We start from the raw sequence: 12,929 nt of genomic DNA on the forward strand, positions 1-12,929 counted from the left end.
AAAATATAAACGTTTTTGAAGTTCACCTAATTAATTTGGCAGCTTCCAGCTCGTCAGCAGTTGGTAAAGAAGTCATCTTCAAGAAAACCATGTCAAATGGGCAATTCTCCAGAAGTGCTGCTGCCCCCTCCACATCTCTGATGGTTATGGAGACTTTTGCAATATGTGAAAAGGATTTCTGCGCAATATCAGCCAGGTACTGAACAGTGACATCTCCAACTAATAAGAGGTCTATTTTTGCCTGAAAGAGAAGGAAAAAAAGCAGAAATACCACATAATTCATATCTGAGCACAGAGAAGGTGCCATGTATGAGAGGATAAAATAAAGGTGACAAATAATACCATGACTGACTATACAAGCAGACTGAATGGTCAACGATAAGCACCTCAGGGACAGGAACTAGTAGTTTCTTGTCCTCAGTACTTAGGGTAGTGAATAGATCTGATGGTCATGCTATTTTTTTAAGGTTTTTAAATGTTTATTTATTTTTGAGAGAGAGAAAGAGAGAGAGTGTGAGGAAGGGGCAGAGAGAGGGAGACACAGAATCTGAAGCAGGCTCCAGGCTCTGAACTGCCAGCACAGAGCCCGAAGCAGGGCTCAAACCTATGAACCATGAGATCATGACCTGAGCCAAAGTCCAAAGCTTAACCAACTGAGCCATCCAGGTGCCCCGAAGGTCATGCCATTTTTAAAAGTTCTGCCTACAAATAACTATTCTACTGTGATTTTCCTCCCAGTTTCTTTTTCATTCTAGGAACAATAGACAGGATTCTTAAGGCCCAGTTTCCCAATCACTCATCCTGCTGGAAAGTGTTTACTAATGAGAAAAAAACTGGTGATTCTCCTAAAGCACTTGTTTTAATGAAACACACATTCCAGAGAACAAAGTAAGATTTAAATTCCTAAATTCCAAGAGATACTCACAGTCTTTTCTGTAAATGGAATATACATGCCATTCAAACTTCATTATTTTAGAGCCAAAAAGCATCTTTCTTTCCTTTGGGGGTTATTTTCAAGCACATTCAATCAAGAAAAATATAATTTCCATCTTCACCTTTTATTTTCCTATGTTTTATTCTCTACAGCTATTGAACATAATCCACTAAAACTGTCAAAGAAGGGCGATGCTTAAATTAGTGGAAACAGCAGACACTTGGAAACAGCAGGCCACAGGTCCGCATGAGAAAACAGATTTGGGAGCTGACCAGAATTGAAGCCAAAAGAAGTGGGTGAAGGAGTTGGAAATACCTAGGAAGAGAAAGGCAGCTTAGGGCACCTGGGTGTCTCAGTCAGTTAAGCATCCGACCTTGGCTCAGGTCATGATCTCACCATTCATGAGTTCAATCCCCACGTCGGGCTCTGCATGGACAGCGCGGAGCCTGGAACTTGCTTCAGATTCTGTGTCTTCCTCTCCCTCTCTGCCCTTCCCCAGCTCACGCTCTGTCTCTCTTGGTCTCTCAAGGATAAATAAATGTTAAAATAAATGTTAAAATAAATAAATAAATAAATAAATAAATAAATAAATAAATAAAGAGAGAGAGAGAGAGACAGAGAGAGAGAGAGAGAGAGAGAGAGAGAGAGAGAGAGAGATTGAGAGACACAGAGAAAGGCAGCTTGCCAAAGATACAACCCTTCAGAGCAGGATGCTCTTGAAGGTGGCCCACCATGGAGTATCCCCTCTGCTTCACCCAGTTTCCCAGGGGCTGCTGAAGGGAACTTAGGAGGTGCAAGAAACTAGTCAGGTTTAAAGTAAGTAAAACTTTGGCCCTTCTTATTTCTGCCTTCTAATTTTCTTCCTTCTGTTAAAAAAAGAAAAGAAAAAAGTGAGTCTTCTTTTATCCCTCTCTCATATCCTAATTTAATCTCCTCCTCAGAAGCAACCACTGTCAATGATTTTGTCTATATCCTTCCAGATGAATTTTTTTTTCTTTTTATTTTTTCCCTGTTTTTTTTTAAATTTTATTATTTTTTAAAAGTTACATCCAAATTAGTTAGCATATAGTGCAACAATGATTTCAGGAGTAGATTCCTTAGTGCCCCTTACCCATTTAGCCCATCCCCCCTCCCACAACCCCTCCAGTAACCCTCAGTTTGTTCTCCCTATTTATGAGTCTCTTCTGTTTTGTCCCCCTCCCTGTTTTTATATTATTTTTGTTTCCCTTCCCTCATGTTCATCTGTTTTGTCTCTCAAAGTCCTCATATGAGTGAAGTCATATGATTTTTGTCTTTCTCTGACTAATTTCACTTAGTATAATACCCTCCAGTTCCATCCATGTAGTTGCAAATGGCAAGATTTCATTCTTTTTGATTGCCGAGTAATACTCCATGGTATATATATACCACATCTTCTTTATCCATTCATCCATCAATGGACATTTGGGCTCTTTCCATACTTTGGCTACTGTTGATAGTGCTGCTATAAACATGGGGGTGCATGTGTCCCTTTGAAACAGCACATCTGTATCCCTTGGATACATGCCTAGTAGTGCAATTGCTGGGTGGTGGGGTAGTTCTATTTTTAGTTTTTTGAGAAGCCTCCATACTGTTTTCCAGAGTGGCTGCACCAGCTTGCATTCCCAACCTTCCAGATGAATTCTATGTTAATCATATAACACGTATATACCTTTTTTTCATAAAGGAGATATTTTTAAAAGTGAGTTTCTTTTCTCACTGTAGTTCAACAATTCCTCAGAAATTCCAGTTCACTGGGAACATTTTCACTTCCCAGGCTGTTAAAGATTTACTCTCTTAAATACACGTTTTCTATCATTTGTTGGGATCTGGAGTAGAAGGAGAACGTGTACTCATTTGTCATCTTGATCCAATCTTCCTCATTTATGAGGACAGTAACTTATCAAACCATTGTTGTTATAATGCTATAATGAACATCTTTGTGTACATATGTATTTTTAGTCTCATTAAATTCAAAGTAAACCGTGGACAACTTATGACGGATCTAATATGAATAATGGACAGGACTGAATCAAAGAAATAAACAAGATTACTGTTTAAAAGAATGAAAAAGAAAAATGTGGCATGTACAAAGAATGGAATATTATTCAGCCTTAAAAAGGAACTGAATTCTGATACATGCTACAATGTGAGTGAACCTTGAAAACATTATGCTAAGTGAGAAAAGGCAGACAAAAAAGCAGAAATGTTGAATTATTTCATTTATATGATGTCCCTAAAATAGGTAAATTCAAAGAGACAGAATATAGAATAATGGTTACCACGGGCTGGGGGCAGGGGAAAATGAAGAGTTAGTGTTTAATGAAATACAGCATTGTTTTGAATGAGTTTTTAGAAGTTCTGAAAATGGGTAGTGGTAAAAGTTGCAAAGCGTCATAAATATACTTAATACCACTGTACACTTAGAAATGGTGAAAGTGGTAAATAGTATGTTATGTATATTATACCCCAATTTTAATAAAAAGGAATGAGGCGCTAATACATTCCACAATATGGGTGAAGCCTGAAAACTTTATGCTAAGTAAAAGGAGGCTATAAGAAAAGACCACGATTCTATTCACATGAAATGTCCAGAGTAGACAAATCCATAGAGACAAGTACTTTAGTGCTTACCGGGGGGGATACGGAGGTTGGAGTGACTGCTAATGGGTACAGAGTTTCTTTTTGGGATGAAGAAGATGTGCCAACACTTACTGTGGTGATGTTGGTCCAATTCTGTGAATAGCAACCCTGGAAGTGTATACTTTAAACGGGTGAATTGCATGGTTATGAATCATGTCTCAATAAAAGTTTATTTTTAGGGGCGCCTGGGTGGCTCAGTCGGTTAAGCGTCCGACTTCGGCCCAGGTCATGATCTCACGTCCGTGGGTTCAAGCCCCGCGTCGTCGGGCTCTGTGCTGACAGCTCGGAGCCTGGAGCCTGTTTCAGATTCTGTGTCTCCCTCTCTCTCTCTGACCCTCCCGCATTCATGCTCTGTCTCTGTCTCAAAAATAAATAAACATTAAAAAAAAAAAGTTTATTTTTAAAGGAAAATAAATGGAGGAATAAATACATCTTTGTACAAGTAAGTCTAAGTCCTAGTGCCAAAACTGTAAGATTAAAAGGTAATTTTTTGCTTTTGTTTCTCAACTTAGATACTGCCAAATTGTTCTTCCCAAAAGACAGAAAAATCCCCACGAGTGTACAGGAATACCATTTCCCCAATCCTTAATAAGACTATTTATTAATTTTCTTCATTTTTGCCAATATTGTGAGGAAAAAAACCCCAATCTTCCTTTTTGTTTGCGTTTTTCTGATTAACTGTGAAGTTGGGTATCTTTTCATTATCGTGGCAATTTCCACTTCTATTTATTGCATATTCTATTTATTATGGTTGTCTATTTATTATCTTTTTCTAGGTTCCTATCTGTTGTTTATCTTCTTCTTATTGCTCCATAGTTTATATATTCTGGATATGTTAACTACCTTTTTCTATTTGTCATGGCTTTTAACTTTGATTACAAGGTCTGTCACAAATAAATGTTTAATATTTAGTAACAGCCACCTACTGTTTCTTTATGGGCTTGGTGAATTTCATCTTGCTTTCAAAGCCATCTCTATTTACATTATTAAAATATGTTTTCATAGTGTGTTCTAATACTTCTATGGTGTTTTTTTTTTCGCATTTTGCTTTTTATCTCATATGGAATTTATTTGGTGATGTATCTAATTTCATCTCTTTCAAATGCAGGGCTAATTACCCAAGTAGCCTTACTGAATAGAGTAACCTTCTCCCAGTATTTTCAAATGCCACCTTTATATATATGCATGTACAATTTTCTGGGCTTCATTCTGACCCACTGATCTATTTGCCTATTCCTAATTAATACGACACTAATTGCTAGCTTTTTATATCTTTTATATTTGATAGAGCTTATCGTTCCCTCCTTGCTATCCTTCAATTTGGTTCTTAGATATTTCCCACAATTTCTCCTCCAACAGAATTTTAGCATCAGGTTGTCAAGTTCCATAAAGAAGCCTGTTAAAATGTTGATTGTGGCTGCATTTACTTTACAGATTAATTAGGGAATATCATTCCAGTATTAAATCTCCCTATTTAGGAAGTAGGACTTAGAGAACTCAGGTCTTTTTTAAATGTAACCTTCATACAGATTCTGCACATGTCCTCATGTTTATTGCTAGATATTTGAAAGTTGAGGAGTCATTGTAAAGGGGATAGCTTTTCTCACTGTATTTTCTGATTGATTATAGACAACACAGACAGAGCTACTGACTTCTGTATGAGGAATCTGCTTCAAGAAACTTATGGTACTCTCTCTTTAGTTTCAATATACTTTAGTTGATTCTTCTGAATTTTCTAGGAATATAAATAATCATTCAGTTTTCAAAAATGACATTTTTGTCTCTACACCCAGAATTTATGCTTTTTATTCACTGATCTTAAAGCACTGGCTAGAAATCCAAAACAATGGTGAATATAAGGAGTAACAATGGGTATTCTTACTTTGTTCCTGAGTTTAGTGGGAATATTTGAAATGTTTTTACCACTAAATATGATGCAGAAGGTTTTTGGTCACTACCCTCTACCAAGTTAAAGAAGTTTCTTTCTACTTGGAGGATAAGAATTTTAAATCAGAAATGGGTGCTGAAATTTATTAAATATTTTAATATCAACATGATCATATTTTTTCTCCTTTATTCTGTTAGGTGGTGAATTACATTAACAGATTTCCTAATGACAAGCCATCATCGCCTTGCTGGGATAAACCTATACATAATGTGTAATAGACTAAATTCATTCGTATTATTTTAAATTTTTCCATCTATATTCATGAGCAAAATAGGATACGATTTTGTTTCATTATATTGTCTTATCTGGGTTGGGTATCATCAGGATTATGCCAGCTTTGAAGAGTAAAACAGAAAGCTTCAATATTATTTTATGGTCTTGAATATTTTATAAAACCGAATTATCTGCTTCTTGAAATTTAGGTAAACAGCATGTCTGCAGAATCTGGGCCTGAGGCCATTTAGAGAGATGGGTTTTAGAGTATCTTTTACAGTTCCTTAATGACTACCAGTAAATTTAAATTTTCTCCCTTAAGTGAATTTTGTTCATATATTTTTTTAATTCTATTTTATCTATCTTTTCAAATGTATTAATTTTTAAATGTATATAATGCTTACTATTTGTGTTGAGTTATTCTTGCTAACTGGAAATTAATACATAATAAATCTTTTCTATCTTCTTTTTTATGGTAATGCTTTATTAGAGACTATAGAACTGCGTGGTCCAAATGATAGCCACATGTGGCAATTTATTTACACTTATGTTAACTAAAATTAAAGTTTGAAACTCACTTCAGTTACACTAGCCTCATTTCAAGTGCTCCATATCTATGTATGACAAATGGCTGCCATATCAGACATAGAATATTGTCATCACTGCATAAAGTGCTTTTGGATGGCACAGTCCTCCAAGTGGCATTCTACTGTACCCCACAGATTTTCATGTATATTACGTTTGTGTTCATTCATTGCTAGTATGTAATTTCACTTTATACTTCCATTTTAACCTAGGAGTTGCATTAAACATCTATATAAAAATGTTTTTAATTTTCAAGATTATGATATTTTTGGTTTTGGTTCTTAATTTTTTTGTCTATTGACAAAATTTCTTCTTTCAGTGCATTGTCAACAGTGAATGTATCCTGCATGACTACTTCTTAGAATTTATTTTCTTTGTGGTGTAATACATAGTCATTTTTTGTTAATGTTCCATGGATACTTGAAAATAATGTGTATTTTCTGCTGGGCACAGAACTTGTTAATTGTTTTCTTTCTTACTTTAGGTCTACTTGAAGTTTCAGCTTATGGCATGTATCAACATCTCTCCTTTCTAATTATGGTTTGTGAATTTATCAATTTCTCCAACTATAGACTCTAATTTGGGGTTAGATATATAAAGATTCATGATAATTATATTCACATAAAACATAATATTTAATATATATTAAATAACACGTTATATAGCATATTTTAAATACTATATCAAGAATATCATATATTGATAATTATGTCTGTTATATGGACAGAAAACTATATATATGAAATATTCTTTGTCCTTTTTAATGTTTTTTACTTGAAATTTTTTTCTGGTATACAGTAGTTTTTCATATCTCTTTATTTTGAGCTTTTCTATATATCATTTTGATTTTGTGTGAATTTTGTAAATAGAATATATCTGAATTTTTAGGTTTCTTTTCACGATATGTGACTTTAGTTTTAATATAGGAATTTAATTAATTTCATTAATGGCATTAACTAATGTACATTAATATCAAGTAATAACATTAATTGTGAAACATTTATAACTTAACCTAAAGTGGTCTTATTCCCTTCATTTGTTATTTCACATTTCCTATCCATAGTAATTTTGTTTATTTTTCCTTATGCCTTCTGTTAGGCTGATGGAATTTTCCTTTTTCCCCTCCTGCTGTTCCTACATTACTTTGGGAGTTAAGGCCCTTATTTCTATTACTTAATAGTGGCATTTGGGCCCACAATTCAGTGCCAGTTTTACCTGGTAAATACTTCTTTTTTTTTTTTTTTTAAACATTTATTTATTTTTGAGACAGGGAGAGACAGCATGAACGGGGGAGGGTCAGAGAGAGAGGGAGACACAGAATCTGAAACAGGCTCCAGGCTGTCAGCACAGAGCCTGACGCGGGGCTCGAACTCACGGACTGCGAGATTGTGACCTGAGCTGAAGTCGGACACTTAATCGACTGAGCCACCCAGGCGCCCCTACCTGGTAAATACTTCCAAGGTCAAAATCCCCTGCCTCTGAACCTTGAAGCTATTGGTCCATTTTCTTCTGGCATCCAGTTGTTAATAAAAATAAGCTGCTTTGCTTTCCTTTCAGTGCTTTTCTCATTATGCTGTGGGTTCCGATAGTTTGGGAGAATGTGTCTGGATATAGATCTTATTCATCCTACCTGGCACTCAGTGGATCTTTGGCTTTGGAAGTTTCCTTCTGTCTCTCTATTTCCTCCTGTCTTCATCTCTCCTAGATGCAGGACATCCACAATTGATCCTTCATGGCTCAGCTTCTCTCAGAGACAGTCCCTTAACTTTATTTTTCATATCACCAGCTCAGTCTTAAGTCCTTGCAAAGATTGTTATAATTTCAGTTCGTTTAATGTGAATTGCTCCCTTCTAAGATTTTTCATTTTTGGTAATTCTTCATATCCTGCTATTTTTAGGATGTGATATCCTCACTGAGAATACAAATTAGAATTTTAAGTTTGTTATATCCCCTTACTAACTTGTCTCTGGAATAGTTGTGTCCAGTGGCTGCATTTGTGTCTAGTTCTGTTAATGTCTGGAGATCCTTGGTTATTTGAACATAAATATGAATCAAGGACTAAGTCAATGTGTATAAGTAATCTCAGCGGCTGCCTCCTTTGAAGGGACAACTGACTGGGGTTTGGCGTAAGTGGGCAGGACAGTGGAAGCAAGGCTGGAGAGCAGAGAGCAGACCAGCTAATTGTCAAAATAATAATAATGGCAGGCATTACTCTGAAGGCCAAGCAACAATAGTTTATTTCCCTCCTGGGCAGAGCTGCCTCCTCGTCAGTTATAAAGATCTGGAAATGACCAACACCAGGAACCCGGGGGCCATATGTCGTCCATTCTCTTTAGGATGAAGTAGGTGTGAACTGGGAGAGTCAAGGGGTAAAGAAATGCAGAGGCCCACGTGGCCCAGGTGCTCTGCATACAGCTAATTTATCACCAGGTGAGCACCCTCTGGTCAACTTTCATCTGTTTCTTCTAACATTCAGCCAGAGCTACTGTTAGTACTGTTTTTGCCTTTGCCCTTCTTCTTTAGGTCTTTTAAGCTGTGGTTTTTCTACTTTTCTTTTAGTGGCAATTTCATTCCATCTGCTTTCTAAGTTTCAAGTTTTCCTGTGGTTTTTTTTCTTCATGGTCAGAGACAAGCTGCTTTGTTCAAACCAAGATCCCAAGAAGGACTATGCATTACATTTGGTTAGGTTACTCTTGGACCTCTAATTTGGAATACCTGCTCCCTGCTCCCCCTGCCACACACACACCTTTTTTTTCCCCCCATGATTTTTTCTTGCTGAAGGTATCAGCACATGTTTAAGTATCTCCTGCTCTGGGTCAGGGTCAGACCAGGAAGTTGACATGTGCACTCCATTCCTCATCAGGAGTCAATCGGATTTACCTGCCCCACCCTGTTTCAAACAGGATAAGAATTCAAACTCTTTAGCACAGCCTTTCAATAGCTTAATATCAACCCATGTCACCACCTTATTTCTTTCCACTGCCCTCAAATGCCCTATGATCTAAGAAGACAGCAAAACACTTTCAAATGAGCTTTGAAATTTGGAATTTCTACAGTAGAAAATATCACGACCCTTTAGTGCGTTTCCTTTTCATTTTATAAACATCTCACATTTCCAATAGCGCTTTAGGAGCAACGTGGGACTCAAAAAAAACCACCGTGATGCTTTTGTGTGCGGATTGTTTGTGAAGCTCCATGGTAGCACAGGATTACTTCCATCAATATATTCCCTTGTGAACAAAATGCCAAGAATTGAAATGCTCATTAACAAGTGGTCACAAAAGGATTATAGTTTTGTTTTTTAATTCACCTGGTTAACTAAACCTATGAACGTCCAAAACTAATCATTTAATTAACCTTCCAAACTGAGATACTTTTGAGAATGAAAGGGGGAGCTAATAATAATTACACTAAAATAACACATATAAAACAAGGTGTCCTGGGCTATGAATAACTTGTAAAGCTTTCTACCAAGATTTATTTTCTCTTTCCTTTAAAACACCCACCACTTTGCATCTGCTTAAGTTTGACTGATATCTATTTATTCTCTCCACAGATGTTTTTTGAGCCCTTACTACAAGGCAGATGCTGTACTGGGAACGCAAAGTGGACAGAGAGGGTCCTGCCTTCATGGGGCTGACATTCTAGTAATCCTTTTTTTCTGCTACTAAGAATAGCTTTCATTCTTTGGAGCACAGAAAGAATGCGTCTCAGTTCCACCAAAGCTACTACTGATTCTCTTTAAACAGCTGGATGCAGTGTGGGAAGAGGGCAAAGGCTTTCCATGCACATAGACCAGGGTCTGTCGCCTAGGTCAGCCACTTACTAGTGGTTTTGAGTAAGATACTAGTGATCCTCATCTGGGAGTTGAAAATACTTAAATCCTGACTGTTATAGGAAGAAATGTTGGTACGATGCCCTGTAGGTGGTATTGCCATGTTTTCTCAATAATATCAAACCTGAGCAGAGACAACATCAAATCAATATGATGGAGAAGGGAAGAAGTAGAAGGGGAAAAGAAAATGCGTCTGAAGACAGCCCTAAATCAAATGGGTCTTTGCATTACTTTAGCCATAGAGAAGGGGAAACAGGGCCCACAGTAAATAAAAGGTAAGCCTTGAATAACAAAAACCAGCTGCTAACTTAAACCCTTTCCTACTAGCTCTGATGCTTCTGACTGCAATATTCCCTGCTGAGGCTCAGTGTCCAACTCCCCCAGAATCTCTCAGTTAGTATTATGGAGAAGTCAAGAGTAAGCTCTGAAGGGCAGGACACAGGTACTGGAGAGAAATCTGAGAGGAAGTAGGAAAAATCCAGAAAGGGATGAGAAGGTGCAGTACCAGTAACAGGCTGTTTTGCACAGGAGTCTATAGTTCTGTGTCATGGTGCAAGGCATTTCACAGAGTAACAGCAGCTCTGGAGGGGTGCCTGGGTGGCTCAGTAGGTTCAGCATCCGACTTTGGCTCAGGCCATGATCTCATGGTACATGAGTTAGAGCCTCCCATCAGGCTCTGCACTGACAGAATCCCAGTGTCTGGGATTCTCTCTCCTTCTCACTCTGCCCCTCCTACCCTCCCCACTCACTCTCTCTCTCTCTCTCAAAATAAATAAACTTAAAAAAAAAAAAAAAGCAGCTGTAGAAAGAAGGGACTTGCTCTCCTGCCAAAGGCTTCCTCCTCTGCCCTACAAAATCAATGCCATAGCACACGTGGAATGTTAATAATCAGACAAATTAGAACACTGCCCTAGTCCACTATCCCAAGGTAACTCGAATTAACTGAATAGCTTCTAATCAACTTAAATCTGAATATTCATTAAGTTAAAAATATCTTGTTGGCAATATAATATGAACACAGGTGATGAGAAAAATCCACTGATAGCAATAATAAAAGGGAAATGAACAAAACTTTCTAGTATATTCTGCTTTGGGAAACTGTCTTTTCTAGTATATCCAAGATTTTCACCTGAGTATCACAACTTCAACGGATGCTTAACTTCGTGTGGTGGGATTTTTTTTTTTCTATTTGAATTGATTACTGCACCTTTTATTTAAAAAAAAAAAAAAAAAGGAATACATATTCATTGGGAAAGATAGGAAAAAAATTTTTAAAGCCTAACGAGGAAATAAAAAGCATTTGTAATTTCACACTTGGGGATAAATACTACTAACACCTTGGTGTAGATCTCTGAAGTGTGGGCAGTTTTTAGATTTCGACATCATCATCACCACTGGTCTTTATCCACTCAGTTTGATTTCTAAATCACAGTACCACTCAGGGCACTCTAGTCTCTACAATGTTGAAAACACTGGATTTCCATTTGCAATGTGCGGCAGGCTAAACCCTTAATTAGTAACAGCAGGTGCTGAAGTGCTTAAAGCAAATCACTCCTACATTTTAGTGAGTTGTTATTTATGTCACTCTTATCGCCAGGAGCAGTGCTGACAATCAGCAGCAGCTGCATGGGCCAACGCTCTCACAGGGCAATGGTTGGCCTGGAGTTTCCCCAAGAGTCAAGGGATTTAAACAGCTCTATCTGGAGAAACTGATCGAGCTGCTCTTCAAATGCAAACAAAAGATTCAGTTGGGGCTTCAGACTTTCTTAAGGGTAGGAAGCCGAGATTGTTCATGCACTACTAGATAATCAGATATTTCACTCAGAGTTCCATTTCGTGTAGCTTTGCCTAATCCCGCACCTTAAAATACTATTTTTCCTTTGAGTTTAAAGAGGTGCCTCCATTCTGAAATAATTAAGAAAACCTATTAAACCGGTCCACTTCAAAGTGGTAATTTCAGAAAGCTTGTGCTTAAAGCAGAGGAGATTTAAGTATGCAGAACATTCTAGGGCTAAAAAACTTCAGGCAGCCCAAGAGGCTCGCCTCTCCTATTTCTCTACCAAGATACGTCAAATAAGAAAGCCAACACCAGCTTGCCTTGCTCTCTGGGGTGGGGGAGGTTTTATGCCTTCCTTCTAGAAAGCTTATCATCACCTTTCATTTTCTATCTACAACAGTCACGGAAATGATCCTGTGCTTCTTTCTGCTAAGGGGAAGATAAATCAGGTGCCTTCAAAAGAGGCCAGCGGGCTTTTTGAGTCCCCTGGAGGTGGGAGGACGTGTGAACAGCACAGATGCCTTTTCCCGCCAACGGCTTTGGTTTCCAGGCACAACTGCCTGTTTGGGTGGAAGCCCGAGGAAGGACGTGCGAGGACTTTTTGGACCCCGTGCCCGTAAGCAAACTGAAAAAAGCCTGCCAAGCTGTGCGGAGACAAGAATGCTCAAAATAAATTTCCCCATGTTAAATAAACTTCCCCGCATTCAAAGTAAAACCAAAGTTGTCGTCATTCACATTCTGTGCAGACACCTACTAGGTTTCGCTCCCGGCTAACCCTCCGAGCGGTCGGCTAGAAAAGCGGAGTTTGGCCGGTGCCGAGGGCCACAGGGGCAGGCCTGTGGAAAACAGCTCAGTTCGGCCTCCCGCCCTGGGCGACTCGGTCCGGGCGGGACCCCCCCACCCACGCCCTCGGACGCCGGCTCGCGCCCCTGGAAGTGGCCCTCCCGGCGCCGCGCTCCTCCGGCGTCCCCTGAAT

The 12,929-nt window shown here is 38.2% G+C and overlaps 1 protein-coding gene across 2 annotated transcripts in view; it reads right to left on the bottom strand.

Moving 5' to 3' along the window:
• LOC102967108 (spermatogenesis- and oogenesis-specific basic helix-loop-helix-containing protein 2) overlaps positions 1-12,929 on the bottom strand; it is a 54,240-nt gene that overhangs the window by 40,968 nt on the left and 343 nt on the right. For both annotated transcript variants that reach the window (XM_042956906.1, XM_042956870.1), the window contains exon 2: positions 27-241. In XM_042956906.1, the coding sequence (XP_042812840.1) occupies positions 27-241 (215 nt within the window). The remainder of the gene's footprint in view (positions 1-26; positions 242-12,929) is intronic.

This window comes from Panthera tigris, chromosome A1, assembly GCF_018350195.1.
Source record: "Panthera tigris isolate Pti1 chromosome A1, P.tigris_Pti1_mat1.1, whole genome shotgun sequence".
Taxonomy (NCBI): Eukaryota; Metazoa; Chordata; class Mammalia; order Carnivora; family Felidae; genus Panthera; species Panthera tigris.